At 38.1% G+C, this 17,453-nt stretch overlaps 1 protein-coding gene across 8 annotated transcripts in view; it reads left to right on the top strand.

The window, feature by feature from the left end:
* Window positions 1–17,453, top strand: part of XRCC4 (X-ray repair cross complementing 4) — a 182,140-nt gene that overhangs the window by 126,669 nt on the left and 38,018 nt on the right. The window contains exon 8 of one of the 8 annotated variants that reach the window (XM_030511445.1): window positions 13,294–13,514. The exons of 6 other annotated variants lie outside the window; for them this stretch is intronic. In XM_030511445.1, the coding sequence (XP_030367305.1) occupies window positions 13,294–13,420 (127 nt within the window). In that variant the 3' untranslated portion in view covers window positions 13,421–13,514. Of the gene's footprint in view, window positions 1–6,914; window positions 7,288–13,293; window positions 13,515–17,453 lie in introns of those variants that run through there. One more of the 8 variants, XM_030511448.1, reaches the window with a different exon arrangement.

Here is a 17,453-nt window from a genome sequence, read left to right as displayed (position 1 = left end):
AATATTTGCAATAAGAAGTTGCAAAAAAATTGGGTATTTAACTGGGAAGACTAAGGCAGATAAAAATACAACATAGTGCAGTTGCTTTTTTTGTGGTGGCACCCTGGCTTTCTGTGAGCGAGTGTCTTTAACTGAGTAGCAGATAATTAGGCCTCCACCATCCTTGTTGGAAGGGATGATTTATTTCCATGGGAAGTGCAGGAAATTGGTACCTGCAATCGCCATTGCTCCTGACTCCCCAGGGAAAGACGGGAAATATGAAAAGCCCAGGGCGGGGAAAAATGAACATAATTTGCTGACCTCTGAGTCTTCAATTTCTCCTGGGCAAAGTCACTCAGCTCTCTAGTTTGTGGCACATCTCACCAATTCTTGTCACTAATAATAGCCTAATAATTGACTGCTGATGGAGAAGTTATTACTCAGGAAGACTGACACGGCTCTATCCTGTGTTTTCTCAGGGCATATTCTTTAAAGCAGAATTTTATCACTGTGACAATTCTGGTGAGATATATGCCTCAAATGATTAATTTATAATGTATTTATTTCATTGAAACTGGTAGCTGTTATAAGAGGATCATTTAAAAAATTGAAACTATATCTTCTTCTATTACCTTTCTGGCAAATATTGGTTGGATTTTTTTTTGACAAAGTTTTTACACTGTAATGATGTTTGAACTATATCTTCTATTTTAAGCCTCTCATGTCGGTTGTACGTTGGTACAGTTTAATTTTTCACACTATATATTAGTTTTGTTAAATACTGTGATCCTGGCTGAGGTATGTGGGAGACTAAAGAATTGCTCCTCAGCAGTAAATTATAGTAAGGAGGAGGAAAGATTGAGTGTGGTTGAGCTAACAGGCAGTGCTGGAATATTTGTTGGTTTTCGCTGTAGACCAACATACAATATTTTCATCTTTTTAGGGGGAGGGTGGGCAGTAAGAGAGGGAGATTGCATTAAAAACAACAAAGAAGGGAATATTTAAAATTCCTTGTACAACCTTGTGATTCCCGTATGGCAGCAAACGTGCACTCTCTTTCTGAACACTTCTGTAAAGGGCTTTTGGTGATGGTGTCAATTAAACCTCCATTTCGTAAAGCAGCTCTTCAGGCAGAATTATTTTCATGTTACTTTTAATATGAAAAAGCAGGTAATGTAGATGTCTAAGATTTCGGTTATACACATTGGCAGGAGATTAAACCTCAACTGATGGAAAGCTTAAGTAACCATGCTTGCCAGCTTAGTCCTGATGTCAAAGGTAGACAGCATGAAGAGAATGAGATGAAAGCTTGGCTGTATTAATAAGATAAAGCTGCCTCAAATATCTGTTTTTATTGTTCATTAGACTGATCATGAAGTAGGTAATTTTTACTGGATTAAATTATAATATTCCATATAGCACAACTGTCTGTGAAGACCAGTAATTCCTTAACTCATTATGGACCCCAGAAAATGCTTTGTGACACAAAAATACACCAAAACTCAGGATTTAAGAGATGAGTCCATGAACACTTGCAAATTCTCTTGCTCCTCTGAGGTAATTTTTCAGCTTCTGCTCAGTTCAGTGCACTGTTCAAAGGTCAGATTCACTACATGATGCTATTAATCTTCTTATTTTTATTTGTATTTGCCCTTTTTCTTCACTTTTTACCAATGAATCATCCTTTCTTCCTCCCTCTGCCCCTCCAAAACTGTCACTCCTCAGCAAAGCAGGGCTAAAAAGCTATCATTAAGAATTAGCAACACTTCTCAATTTCTTTATGCTAAAATAAGTAATTAATCCTGTTTAAAACCCACAGAACTATATCCATGGAACTTGTCTGTTCCAAAGTCACTGTTTTTCAAATAGTGAAGGCTGTGTCTAGATTGACTGTTTTCACCTGTTTAATTTCACTGTTTCCTGTCAGGTGTGAAGACCTACACCCAGCCAGTAAGAAATATTATAGCAGACTTAAGTGATGTGCTAGACCTACCATATATAATATATAATACAGATTACATTCAGTAACAATTTCCGTGGCTTTCTCTCCATCTCCATGTATGTCTTTTATGGCAGGTTCATTAGATTTACTGTTTTATAGTTGCCAAGGATGCTGTTGAAACTAAGATACAGACACCAGAACATTTTCTGTTCCACAATGCTTGAAATCAAGTGCAAAAACATGGGAAAACCAAGGAGAAAAGGACTCCAAGTAAACAGACTTGTCCTGAGTTTTGTTTTAATCCTGTACTTTATGCCTCATGAAGCAGGTTGATCTTTCAAAAGGACTTGGAGGAAGGGCAAGAAAAGGTCTAGCGGGTACAGAAAAGGGTGAGGGATGACAGTAGGCACATTGCTGAGCAGTCAGATGAGAGGGAACATGGTGAGAGCCCGTGATTTGTGCATTGTTTTCCTATTTATCACATATATGTTTCCCCAAAGCAGTACATTAAGCACTTGAAGTCCATGACAGTGGATTTTCAATGATATGTAGAGCATCCCCAAGTCTGGTCTGTATGGATAAATTATTCATAAATTTATGCACTGCGACTAATACATACGGTATGAGCAAATGCACTTTCATGGTTGGTTGAGAGGACTCATCTGTTTCTGTCAACTTGCATCAGGATTCAGCATGACATTAATCAGTATTCTGTTCGGTGAGTTCTGCCATCTGTGGGAGGATATATCACACATTCTTATGTATCAGTCTAAAAACTCGTAGAGTAAGAGAAAAAGGGTTGGACAAATTTCACACTGTGTCTCTCAAAATAACTTAACTACCCTTTCAGTCTCCTTGAACGTAAATAAAAACAAGAGCTTATTAGAAGCTGCAGGAGGTACAGAATTAGATTAATACAATCCTTGTTTACATAGAATATTGATGGAGGAATTCCTTGATTATTTAATAACACTTTAAAATAAATCTTTTAGTTTATTCAGCTGTCAAACCATTCCTACAATTTTCATCTAGCTATTGCAAGCTTGTACCTACGAACAGTAATTTAAAAATAATTACATGCTTGTATTTTCTTCAGATTGTTAACTGTATAGAAACTATTGAAAGTGGACTTGATATAAAACTGAAGGAAAATGGTCAGTATTCAAAAATGATCAATGAAAGAGGCATTGTTGTAATGCATGTTGAATAACAGAAGTGAGATAAAATAAAAGGCTCTTCAAAATGAACTCAGTGATTCAAAAGACATCAAGTGCTAAAGTGAATTCAAATCTCACAACAGTATAGCCATTGACATCAATATTTCATCCTGTATGTTTAGAATGAACACAGTAATAATGACTAAAACTGAGAAAAAGGGACAACTGTGCACATAATCACTGCTATTTGATGAAGGTATGTTTCATTCTAGGATTCATTCTAGAAATAGATAAAATTTCTAATGGGCTTCTTGAAAAGCTGATAATTATTCATGAGTATAGAAATAAATGTTTTCTGTACCACTTCAACCATTTATGTAGGTATCAAAGAGAATTTGACATCCAAGTAAGACACCCATCTGTTAAATTAAAAGATGGTACCATCTAGCCTTATGTTTCTCTAGAAAAGGTAGAGAATGTACTTAACTTGAGAGAAGAATTTGTGAGGTTGTTAAAAAAGGTGGTGATTGGAGAAAATTTTTGAGAAAAATTATTCAGCCACAGGAAGAAAACTGTTATCAATCTTAATTCTCTGCAATTTTCTCAATCCACCCCACAGATTCCTAAGACACACTTTAGCATATTTTCACAAAGGTTATTTATTGCTCAGAGAGGAATATGGCACATTATCCATCACTTCAACGTTCCAGTGCAATTTGCTGAACTTTGAAGTTGCACAAGTGTAAAACTGAAGTAAAGTGATGATAAATCGTGTCATTTAGTTTCTAGTGGTGATGGGAACCATCCAGACTATTATTGCTTTTGCCTCTTTGGAGTTTTTCCCTTGATAACTATTAAACTACCTAAACAAAATTCTACTTTTACTAAAGTATCCTGAAAAAAATATGTCTTTGTGAAGAAGCTCTTCAAGCCTTTAAGTTAAAATACACCACTAAATACTAAAACATTTTTACAAATTGTATACTTACTGGGTTTGCTGTTGATAACAAATAGAAAATTACTCTTCTGCTCAGGAGCTGTATCATTTTAAGCTGTACTGAAACATTTGTTAAGGAAGAATCACTCGGTCTGTAAATACTCCCTTTTAGTTATTTTTCTGTGTAGCTACAGCATTGCCTGAAGATGTTTGGTCAGGAAGAAAAAAAACAGATTATACCCAGTTGTGTTGACAAAATCCAAAGTGGTAGACTCTGAACAGCTATTTCAGTTAAAATAAAACCAGATTTGAAAACACAAACAGAAGATCTCCAAATACAAATAAAATATCATCAGGATACGACAAGTTCCCTGTTGGCTTTTTAATGGATACTTTGTGAGCTCCAGATTCAAAGTTTTTAAAAAAGCCAAAGCATCAACTTTACTCAGAGTGATCCCCCAGCTAGTGTAAGCAAAACTTAAAAAACAGTATTCCCCAACCAGTGATAATGATGTGGGAGAGAAGCAAGGTAAAGAACAGGAGCAGAAGGGAGCAAACCAGTTTCTACATCGTATACCAAGTTTGTGCAACTTACCATCAGGGTACACAGTAACCTATTTCCCAAAGCTGGAAGCAACAGTGGTTAGCTTGGCCAACAAGCCACTGCGGAGCAATGTCCTGCTTGCCCCTTTACAAGTAGGTGATGGCTGATGAGTCTAAACACAGATAGTACTTACTGATCTGGCTGCCCATGGGTTCAGGCTTAGCACTACTAGCCAAACAAGCAGCATGACCACAGCTCTTATGATATGCTTAAAGTCGCACCACATTGGTTTTGTCATAGAATCACAAAGTGATTTGGGTTGGAAGGGACCTTGGAGCTCATCCAGTTCCAACTCCCTGCCATAGGCAGGGACACCTTCCACTAGACCAGGTTGCTCCAAGCTCCATCCGACCTGGCCCTGAACACTGCCAGGGACAGGGTATTTTCCAGTTAGCACCTTTGGTTGGCTGGTAGCTGAAAGCACACAAGTGGGAAGGTAGTCATAGACTCATGGAATTGTAGAATAGTTTGGGTTGGAAGGATCTTCAAAGGTGACCTAGTCTAACTCTCCTGCGATGAGCAGGGACATCTTCAACTAGATCAGGTTGCTCAGAATCATATCCAGCCTGACCTTGAATGTCTCGAGAGTCTGCTCTTCTCCAGGCTGAACAACCCCAACTCTCTCAGCCTTTCCTCAAAGGAGAGGTGCTCCATGGACATGGTTGTTTTGCAATAAGAGAGTGAAGAAATCAGAAACATTATGGACACAGCAGGAGACTTTAAAAAATTATATCAAGGCATTGAAATAAATAGGACCGGGATTGTAAGAGCTGGAGGGGGTGTAACGGCATGGGGTTTAGTGAGCGAGGGATATAGTATTGCCCAACTGAGTCTTTATTCACTCTTTCGTGTAAGAAATTTCAGCTTTCTATTTGTCTTCCTACTTTCTCCTATCCAGCGTAGCACTTGAGAGGCATATAATGATAGCCTTCTACATGCCTGATATGCATCTATACCTTTTTTGCTCTAAATAATACCAAATCAACCATCACATCTTAAGACAAAATCACGAATGCTTGTAAAGACTGTTTATTCAGTATGACTTGGTGCAGGATGTTGCCAGAGGCCACAATCCCAAGTTCACAGTGTTTCTAACGAAATTATTTGCAAAGTTGAGATGGTTTTGGTGCTGTTATAACCTTTTCTTAGGCTAGATTTACAAAAAAGTCAGTGTTTCATGTTAGCCTAAAACAATGTTTGCCAGGCACACCTTTTTTTCACGGTTTCTTGCACACCACTCCCAGTTCTGTACTGACTCCTCTGTCCTGACTTGTTCTTCTTTTGCCAGGCTAAAAAGGTACAATTTATTTCTCCATTACTTCTAACCTTTCCATTGCTGAGGTCCCTTTGTAAAACCAACTTATATGTAGATAGGCCATATTGAATATGGTGATATGTGTCATTGGCCTGTATACCTTCTGATGTTAGCATTTTAAAGACTATTTTTATCTAACAAGATATAGAAATTACCTGCCTTTTTAAAGCATTGAAAGTGCTTTTCAGATGCTTTGAAAGTTACCCCAACTTTCAAATCAGTCACAGCTCTCCTTTAAGAATGAATTTAAGCCACACTGAGTGTTTGAGGATTTTCCAGACACCATTTGAGTTTAATGATACCAAAGGATAAATTTCTATTCAATAGAGAAATATGCAAGTGAAAGAAAATGGTAATTTGAGAGACATTTGTGTTAGTAAAGTTCAGTATCAGTTTTTATATATGTTAAACAGGCGTGAATATTATTGGCCAGGGAAGTTTGCGTATTCTATGCAATCCTTTCAAATCCTGAATCTAAGCTGGGTCTTCATATTTTTGTTTCATATCTTTATTTTTTTGCTTGGCATTCCTGTCTTTAGTAATGTTTTAGCACAGTATTTAGTTTTAAAGCATTCATCTGGTAGTTATTTAGGCGCTGTTACTTTAGCATTAAAAAGCTGAGTCTCAGTTTAGGACTTCCAAATCATTAGCATTAAAATTTCTGTCACACCTAAAATTGCTGTCCTTAGCAGGGTACAGACATTCCAAATGTAATTGAGTTCTCTTCTTTTAAATATATTCCTTGGCTGAGTCATGTTGACAAGTGCTTTTCATCTTGAAAACTTTCCAGTTGTTAGACTTAGTCAATTTGACATGGAATTCAAAAAATGAACCGAAGTGAGCCTAACACTGGCTGCATAAGGGTGCACCTGTGGGTAGGATAACTTGCCAGCACCTGACATCTCCAAATATTATTCTTCCATTGTATGTTCTTACAAAAGTATGTTGTCTCCTGTAACACCGTCTCTATTGTCTCCTAGAGCAAAATGTGACTGCCATAATGAATGTGAAGAAACAAGAAAGATAAGAGAAGCCAGATTGATTTCCTGAGCAGTTCTACCTAGAAGTTTAGATGATGGAAACACAAATATAAGATCCACAGCTGCAGATTTTTTCTTGAGGCAGCTCATAACCTTGTCAATAGCATCTTGTAATAGCTTTTGGAATCCAGTCTACTCCATTTATGGCATCTCATTCAGGCAATTATCTCACCTCAATTTTAGGTCTAGCCCAAGATAATATAGGTCTTATCTAACAGATATGTAAGTGAAATTTCTTATAGGATTAATTGACAAAATAGGTACCTTGGAAGAACTGTGAAGAATTATCTGATTCATCTAGCTTAGATTCAGCACAGTCTCCATTAGCTGCTGCTTCAGCCCAGCAATAGGAACCAACAGGAAAATTTAGGTCTTTCCATCTGAATATTTGAAAGCTGCTGTATTTGTACCATCTTCTGGAAAGAAGATGTAGCTCAGTGTCTCAGGCTGTGTAGAGGCTAGGCAAGTATTCTCACTTAGACTTTGAAGAAAAAGAGGACACCGTGGTGTGGTATCAAGCTTAAAATTAATTTCATTAGACTTATCTAAGTTTCTGAGCTTCTCTAGAGGATTCTGTTGATAGTTAGAGCTTGGCTGCTAGTTCTAGATTGTAGTAGAACCCAATGCAAGGATTCTGCAGGACACAGATGTAATGGTAAGATCCCAAGGGACTTATAGGCTATCAAGGAAGCTGCTTAATAATTTCAGATGCTTGTGAAGTTGGGCCTTCCTAAAAACTGTGTAGACCAAGAAGCTATTTTAGTTGTTAAGTGGAGTCTTGTTAGACCAAGCACATCTGGACATTTCAAAAGTTTTATAAATTAATTTATAGGTTATTGATTCAAATGCTTGAATCATGTTCATAGTATGAAATCACATTTGAACTAAATACTTCTGACTGATTATTTAAGATGATTTATAAGCTTTGATGACAAGATCTGTAGCCTTGGAAGAGTGATACTCTTCATAGTTAGACTCTGTACTATAGAAAAAATTAAATAATGTTGGCAGAGTGACAAGACATAGTCAGGGTGCTTAGTGTTTAATAAGTTCTTACAGATGTTATTAATATGTCAATTCTTCAGTAGAGTAATCATGGATCTATTGGCAGAGATGAGTTTGCAAGACTTAGAGAAGAAGGTGGATTGTTGGGTTTTGTGGAGGTTTTGTTTTGTTGTTTTGTTTGGTTTTTTTTTTTAAAGACTATTTTACACTATGCAAAATTAATTTTTAGTTAGCCAGGGAAAGAATCTGTGCTGCAGGATAGGATATTACTGGGATATAATTGGCAAATTCAAGTGTTACTCTAAATGTGTGAGCAAGACATCTCCCTAGACTCCTGCCTTTTTCTTCGCTGAACCAGGAAATCTAAATTTTTACCGGATGATTCTCCTTCCTTGTTTTATATTATTTTCGACATGGTGCTAGTTTTATTTTCTCACTCTTCTTTATCTTCCAGCAAAATGAATTCTCCTGCCAGTAACCAAGCTGTCAGATAAATTATAATAAAATTTATATTAACGTGAAAGGGAACTAAGAGAGTATTCCACATTAAAGTATTCAATATCAATTCCATATCGAGTTTGTATCTGAAGCTTACATGAGAACTCATAGATAATACCAACTCTGAAGCTTCTGTTTTTATTATAACATTTCTTGATTTTAGAAGAATTTTGCTTTAGATTTTAGTGTACACAGATTAAATGAAATGGTACAAGGCTTCAGCACCAGACAAGCATTCAAGAAAAAATGTAATACCTTGATGATGTATACCTGTTTAATTGGATAAATAGGACAATCTCCTAGATAAATGATGACTGGCAGATCATAAAGCTGTCTAGTGTTTAATTATGAATAAACTGTCACACAACACTGACACAAACACGTGACAAGGGCTTAAGCAGCTGGCTTCAATTTTATTAAAAAGCATTTCTGAAGAAAATAGAATTAGGCATAAGCAGTGCATGGATATAGATGGGGGCCTGAAAAATTCTTGGTCTGTTTAGAGACTGCATTAAGCAAACTGCTAGGAGGCGAGAGGTGTAGACCCTGATGGTTTCTGCCTCCTTTCCCAAAGCTCAAGTTGTATTTTTTTGCTGGCTGGACCAGACCATTTCTTTACACTCACCAGCTTCTGTTATACCTTCAGTATTAAGAGATGGCTGTCAGTGTTCTGCCACACTAGGCTTTGTCTGTTGGGAAGTTTACAAAGTCACAAGATATGTCAAAATTTGAATATTATCCACCTTGTGCCACCTCATTTTTTCTGATGCTGTGAAGACAGTAGCAAACCTAGTTCAGCCTCCTCCTCCAATGAAAATACCTTCCTGATCCTGCCTATTTCGCTAGGATATAGCCATCATATAGATGGCTACGCTGTACAAAGTATAGACTGTCCTATAGAGTACTTCAGTATCCCGGTACTGTGGACAGGTTGCTGAGCTTTCTGTGGTTGAAAGAGACAAACAGATGAGGTCTCAGCTGAGCTATAGCCTAACTATCTTCCTGCTTACCAGATCAAATCATGATTGGATGATCTGAGGAGGCAGTGCAACTGTAGGGAAACAATCCAATCCGTGTCTTTTACTTAGGTCAGTTCAAATCCTCCATCCATCCAACTGGGGAAGGATTTTCTGTGCGTGACAGCTAAATAGTATGTACAACACATGGTCCTGTGCTACAGAAGCTGACTCAGAATATACAATTTTCATTGCATCCCTTTAGTATCATACCTAAACTCCAAAGCCAGATATGTTTCATTCCTTGTGTACCTTCCATGCAATATTAGACACTTCTCAAAACTGGCTATAGTGGGGCAGATGTTTTCCTTGGTTACCACTGTACATACCTGATTCAGAATAGAGTACCTATTCTTCAGCTGTGAATAGGTGATCCCTTGTAGGCATAACATCTCCTGGAGCCTTTATGAATCCATGGAACAATATGCCTCCTAGGCCTCCCAAGGACTGCAGAGCACTGCCTTGTGTCACAAGCCAGTGCCTGGTAGGATCACTCATATAAACTGATCAGCCAGGCATTTATCTCCCCATGGTGCATACACCTATTTGAGTAGCTTCCAGTGATGACTTTAGTGTCATGCCTACTTCAGAAAAAATAAGTGTATTTCATGCATTTCAGGCATAGTCTGTTGGTTGTTGTTATTGGAACTGATGATTAGCCAAATTAGTATGGATTTCACTAACAAAAGATTCAATCTTAAATAAAATGTATTTTCCTTGAATTAAAAACTCAGGGAAAAATGCTTCATGAACTGAAAAAGCAGGTTTTTGCTGGGGGGGTGGGGAAGTCTGCTAGAGTTGTTTTGAATTCCAAGTTAAATTTATTTTTAAACTGTGAACACCATCACTGGAATATTTATGTATTTTCATTTTGGCTCATAACCTGTTAATTAACAGTACACACTTTGAAATAGACACTTTTTCTTGCGTTTCTATTTTACTGTTTCTTACCTCTTCTTCCTCATCCCACCCGCCTGCTGAGTGCACCCACTGCTTTTCCCTGCAGCTAATGCAAGAATTCATTCAAAATGAATGAATGAATTCAAATTACAGACAGACGTGAATTGCTGTTCAAACAAGACATCTAAATGTTCTCAAGCACCTTAATGAGCTGTATGTTCAGAGGATGTTAGATCAGTGAAATCTATGATGATTTTTTATTTATAGTCTTTGTCCTGTCAATGAAGTTGTCTTTAGCATAATCTCCAAAGCCCTGTCTGACAATTGCTATAGTGTTTCAGGTATTTTATATACTTACCTCTGAAATACAAAGACCAGGGTAATAAATATTTCATGCGTGACATAACTCCTTAGATTTAATAATCAACACAGAAGGTTAACTAGGTTAACTGTTTGCAGTTTACAGATTTCTCTTTACATTCAGAAAACACAAACCTTTTCTCTTTGAATGCACCAGAAATATCTTAGACTAATTTTACTGTACCATGTGTTCTGGTACACTGTACAGCTGTTAATGATATTAAATGATGCAAAAGATGATATGGTGCCTCTGTAGCCCTAAGTGGAAAGAGTCTGAAGATTTCTTATGCATTCATTTGCTGTTCTAGTAATGAAAAAATCACATGCAGCTCATCATTGCCTGAAAAAAATACATGTTTAACAGAGTACTAATTGTAAGAGAATGAGCCCTAGAAAGGGGATTGCTTGGACTAGGGAAAATATTCTAACAAACACATGATCAATATAGTGTGATTAAACGGATATGTACAGATGCTGCAATAAATATTTCTTCCTTTGATGTTTGGACCCAGCCTCCTCACTTAGTCTGAATTGTAAAAATCATTTGGAGGTAAGCTTGCTATTAGCCTTTGAATAGTTTATTTGTACACACATCAAATGTGCGTATGCAGCCACGTGCATGCTGATGTACTGCAGTGATTTACCTCCTATTTCACTGGACCTCTGGTTTCCTCTTCTTTTAATCACACCATGTCATTTTGTGTATGTGTTTCTGACAATTTTATTCAGAAAAGTGTAAAATTATTAATTCTAGAGGACTGAATCCTCTGTTATTTCTGAATGCAGCTCTTACATTGGGCAGTCCCGTAACTACATGGAGCTGGAGTAAGCTACTAGAGTTTACTTTCATGGATTGAAATTTAAGTTTCTTATTATACATTTAAGAGGAATTATTTTCATAGGTGACTTCATAGGGGATTTTCACAGGGGATTATTTTCGTAGGTGCTGTGGCTGCCCCATCCCTGGCAGTGTTCAAGGCCAGGCTGAACAGGGCTTGGAGCAACCTGGTCTAGTGGAAGGTGTCCCTGCCCGTGGCACGGGGTTGGAACTGGATGAGCTTTAAGGTCCTTTCTTACCCAAACCAGTCCGTGATTCTATGATGATACTGTGATTTTGCTGTGGGAGAAAAGATGAGACCATAATTAGAAGATGGCAGTTCTTAGATAACCTGCAGGGCTTTGGTAAAGAAAGATCTTTTCTTGCATCTAAGCAAAACTTCGTGTGTTTTTCTTTTATATAGCATGAAGTTTTGTTCTCCAACGTGAAAGGATAATGATGTAATTACTGATTTCTCTTCCTGTGGTCACACAAACCATTAGGGCTTTCATCAAAAGATAACTTCATAAAGAAACGGTCTGCAAAAGCTTAAAGTCAACCCAAAAGTCAGTGGCAATAACCTAATTTCATCCTGATTTGGAATTTAGGCTATGACATCTGTTCAAGTGTATGAAAACAAGAGAAGATAGGAAGCCACTGAGTCCTGTAGCTCCCTGAAAGACTGGAAGAATCCAGGGATGGTGTCAGATGGGAACAGTAGGTCTTGTGTATAGACATGTAGCAGATGTCCATCATGTCTCTGGAGATTGCTCTTCTGAGAAACCCTACCTTCTCAGGAAGCCATTGTTGATTTAGGAGGGAATGTGTCTCGTTTCTAAGGGTAAAGTTTTTATGGCAGAATATGAAAGTGTAGGCTGCACTCTTGGTGTAAATGAGAACAGTTTCAGCAACATCAAGAATGGTATGCTGGAATGGTGCATGGTGAAGAAATCAGCACCCGTGTGATGTCCCACTGAAAGCACCAGTTTGAACTACTCTGGGCATAAATATTTGCATTGCATCTTTATGTTAGTGAAAGCATAACAATAGAACAAGAAATGCTCAGAAATGCTGATAACAGGCAAATAATACTTGCAGTGCAGCTGTGGGGAAGGACTAAATTCTCAAATATGGATTATCTTTGAATTTGTACTTGCTGGTAATCCACTATAATTCTCACTAAAAGAGCATAGTGAGCTATCTGTTGTTTTTAGAGGAGTTAGATGAGGATGTTAATGAATTGAAAATGTGTATTTGCGGAGAAAAAGCTTCTCCTCTTTGTTCCCTCAGGACCCCATGTCTTCCTAGGCAGAAGGAAGGAAGGAAGGTGCCTAGTCATCCATGACTGGCGAGTTTAGAAACCTCTTCCTTCACCTTCCTAAGGAAGTGGCAGAATAGGAAGTCTGAAGTTCAGCAGAATGAACACAGTGAGGTCAGGGCAGCTGCAGAGCACTTGTTACGCTTCAGAAAAAGGCCGCTCTGTGCTCTCAGCGTGGAACGTTTCCCATCCTCAGACATGCATTTTATCTCCTTTCTCTCTCTGGCTTTTGCAACTGGACAGCTTAATCACTCTAGTATTAACAGTTCTTGCGTTCTAGGGCTTGCTATAAGCTTGATTACACAGACAAATTATTGCAAAATAAGCTATTCACTTAATAAGTGAATTTAAAGAGCAATGGTATTGCACAAGACCCTCCACAACTATCCCTTTTTTGTGTTCCAGCTTTCCCCAGCTCCAGAGGAGACAAAGCTGGACCTCAGGGAAGCAGTCTTACAGCACAAGAGCCTCTACCCCAGGAACTGTTCTCCCGTTGCTCTTCCTGGGATTTTCAGAAATAGAAAAGTCCTGATTTGTTTCAAGACCTTTGAAAAAAATTATTTTATCAAATAGATGTCTTGCTGCATAAGCTTGCTGACAGTATTAATTTCTGGGAGGTAGTTCAGTCTAATCAGCCTTTAAAAATATGTCTCTGCAGTTGAGAAACCCAGCATTTTGCTTGCTTGGAGCCAAATGAACTAAATAAATCTGATCTAAATTTGCTTTATTTTAGCACCTGGGTGACATTGGTGAAGTTACCTGTTTCGCGCGTACACTGGTACTATGTTTGGCATCCAGCTATCTGATCTGTACTTGTTAATATTTCTGCAGCTTAACCCGCAAGATTGCAGCACCAGCCACAAGTAAGTAATGTTATAGGGCAGGAATTTGTAGTGCTGCTCAATCTATACACAGTATTTAAAATTACTGGGGATAACGTAAGGAGTTCTTATGAGAACTGCAAGCTTCCAAAGCACAAGAAACTGTACCATATGTGAGGCTGGCAGAGAGCATTTTGAGCAGGGAGTATAGTCCTTGAGGGACAGTTTATCAAAGGCACAAAGCAAGACAAACTGGGAAAAGTAAATAGACTGACAGAGCTGCCTTTGTCGGGACAGGTTTGGGATACAATGACCTTGTGGTGTTGTTGCTTTCTGTTACAGCTGCTGCAAGTGTTCCTGCCTCATCTCTGCTAGTTAAGCACTTCTACTGAGCCTGATTACTGCTCTTTCATCTCACTACCCCTCTCTTCAGCAGGCGTAAAAGGTGGGAGCTGAGGAGAGTGGGGGAAGTAAGAAAGTTAGACCCAGGGCTGACACAGTAGTGCTTCCAACTTTCTCATAAATTGCTTATTTTCTACATGTTTGTTTCGTTGATATGCCCAAATTCTGGTCAGATCCTGTAAAGCATGAGCTTCATCAGCCACTTAAGGCTTTTCTACTGGTGTGGGTTCCTATGGATGTAGGCTGATGTTTAATGGGATGCTTGCATGTGTCTTGGCTCGCCAACTCCCAGGGGAACAATATGCTGTGTTCAGTCAGCATCTAAGAGAAGAAATAAACCTATAACATCTGCAGTGCAGTAAACATTTTGAATAAAGACTTTCAGTGCAAAGTACCATTGTAGGTTTTCTTCACTCCTGTCGGCCTTGTCCTGGACAGAAAAAACTGTAAAGTCTTACATGCTCTGAGAAATGTGCTTGTGGTTGTTTTCAGCAAGTACACATGCATTCGTTACTAGTATCCATTGTTAGAAATAGACTCTGTTTTCAATGTCGAGGAAGCCTTAAAAAGGCAGAATAGAGAAAATTTAGAGGGAAAAAATCATCATACATTAAATATTATTTACAGATCATCTGGAACATTTTTGCTCTCTCCAGCAGGAGTTAGAAATTTTCTTCCAAAATTATTTTGCTGTTTGAAGAATTCTCTTTATGCTATAAAAACCTTGAAAAGCTGCTTGATCCTATTCTGCCTGCAGGCAAATTATAAAACTTACTGCTGTGGATAGAAAGAGGACTAGATACATTCATACTTTCATAGCTTTGGTAGGGCACACTTTCGTAAGCAGGTTATATGAGAGGGAGCAAGGGAGCAAAGGACAAGAGGATGAGGAGCATTTCCATCTTTTCTTCTTCCAGGTTTTAGAGTTGAAGACAAAAATCTAAGATACTGAGGTCTGCAGGCAGTAATAAACCATTTTTTACTTAGTCAGGTACTAGCTGCAAGAGGACCTCTGGAAATGCCAAACTGCTTTGCTTTTGACAGCAGGGAATGCAAGTACCTAAAAGCTGTAATCTAAGTCTTCTATGTGGAAAGATGTTTTGGTTTAGCCTTTTTTATCTGTTGGCTTGAATATTAAAGCTAATTGTAATCATAAAGTCAGATATCCAAATGCTGTAAATTCACTGGAATTAGAAATTTCAGCTTTGGAGGAAGGACCAACCAAGTAATAACAGACACAAAACTTGAGTGAGCTGAGTAGTGCTCTGTAATCCTGTTCCTGTTTACTAACCATGGAAACTGACACTGGGAGCTGCCTGCAGCTCGTTTTCTTCTCTGAAGTGCGGTAGTAAGCTATAAAACCAATCCAATGAAAGCCCTTAAGATCTAGTGGGCAATAATGGAAACAAAAGGTACAGTTTTCTTTCAGCACAACCAACACAACATTTCTTTGATTAGGCAGCTGAAAGTCCAAGTAAATAAAGGAAGAAGATCATCACTTGCTCTTACTTTGGGAGCAATTAATAGTCCTTTGGTAACAGACTATTTCCCATTTTCCAGCTTCCGCATTGTCCTTCCTTTCCTTTTGTTGGTTAAGCACTCTCAATAGAGCTTCATCTAAAGTTGTGGGCAGTATAAATCCTTATGGTTTTTATCTTTTCCAGGTGGTTAGGTTTTGGGGGTTCTGTCTTTTTGGGAGACAAAGACTACCTTTCTAAAAAGAAAAAAAAAAAAAAAAGGTTTTCTCAATTACTTTTTACTTTCCTCTGCAACTAACACAGCCAGTCTTGTATATGCTGGATGGAAAATCTGGTAATTTCATTTTGTTCTGTTATGCATGTTTATTTAATCTACTTTGAGTGTCAGAAAGTTCCTCTGTATCTTACTGGATTAAGAAAGAGGAAATGAGGAAGAGGGGAGAGAAAATTACAACTGGATAAGTTTCTGAAACCAGAAAATATTCTGGAAAGTATATATTTTTTTTCTGTTTCCTAATGTTAATTTTTTTTCTTAAAACCATGCTCCATACCTTATATCAAAGAATTTTATTGTTACAGGTGCCATAAAATGAGATATACTGTTGTTCCACCTATTACTCATGGTGGTACTACTTTAGCAACAAAACCAATACTTAGCAATTACGTATAATTGAATTGTTAAGTTTTACTCTGCAGCTGTGCATTTGTTTACAGTCTTACCTTACTGACACATTTAGATACCCATTCTAGGACTTTTTTTCCCTTGAAAATGTTTACAGGAACTTTTTCAGTGTTTCAAATAACTCGAAAACTGAGAAGTTGAAATCTTTGTCCCTTGCAAAAAATATATTTGCATACAGTTTAGAGTGGCTTGTTTGATTTAGTCCTAGCATAAGGGCTATTTTCCTCTCATGGTAATGGTATGGAGTTTAAAGCTTTTAATTTATTTCATTGTTTTCCTGACAACTTTTTTAGATATACAGCTCTCAATCTATAATTTCATATTGGATATATTTGTAATTGGTGAAGTCTTTATTTTGTATATGACCTCAAAAAGAAAACCATGGAGCAGCCATGCGCTATATCCTTTTCAGGTTTGTGTATATGTTTTAACAATGGTGGAAGTGGTGATTCAGAACAGCTTGTTGATTGGTAAGAAGGAACTGCAAGTAAACAAAGTTTTGGAGGAGCTAATTAAGCTAGCATGTGTTCCTGCCAAAATCCAGGAATTATTCACAGCAGACAAGCCCTTGGGCTGCAACAGGGCATTTTGTAATAATGCTCCATTTCCCTAGTCTTATTCTTGTGAACATATGAATTTCTGATCTTTTTTTAATGCTGTGCTCCATGAGTAGAATAGCGTTTCCCCACCCTTCTGCAGCTCTTACCTTACTTGGAAACATTAATTGCAGTTGCAGTCTTAATTAATGAAGATCCATGCTGAAATTACAAGGCTTTACACCCAGCACTTGAAATGATCTATTGAAATCAGTGTAAGGATACAGCTGATGATTCTTGCTGAACTGTAGAGTGCTTTTAAGTGTGAGGTTGTAAAATCACAGCATCACTGAGTGGTTCAGGTTGGAAGGAACCTTAAAGCTCATCCAATTCCAACCCTTGCCACAGACAGGGACACCTTCCACTAGACCAGGTTGCTCCAAGCACCGTCCAACCTGGCCTTGAGCCCTGCCAGGGATGGGGCAGCCACAGCTTCTCTGGGCAACCTGTGCCAGGGCCTCACCACCCTCACAGGGAAGAATTTCTGCCTAAGATCTCATCTCAATTTCCCCTCTGTCAGGTTAAAGCCATTCCCCCTTGTCCTGTCCCTACAGGCCCTTGTCAAAAGCCCCTCTTTAGGGACTCT

This window comes from Strigops habroptila, chromosome Z, assembly GCF_004027225.2.
Source record: "Strigops habroptila isolate Jane chromosome Z, bStrHab1.2.pri, whole genome shotgun sequence".
NCBI lineage: Eukaryota > Metazoa > Chordata > Aves > Psittaciformes > Psittacidae > Strigops > Strigops habroptila.
Note: the sequence above shows the minus strand (reverse complement) of the source record. Positions and strands in the feature narration are given on the sequence as shown.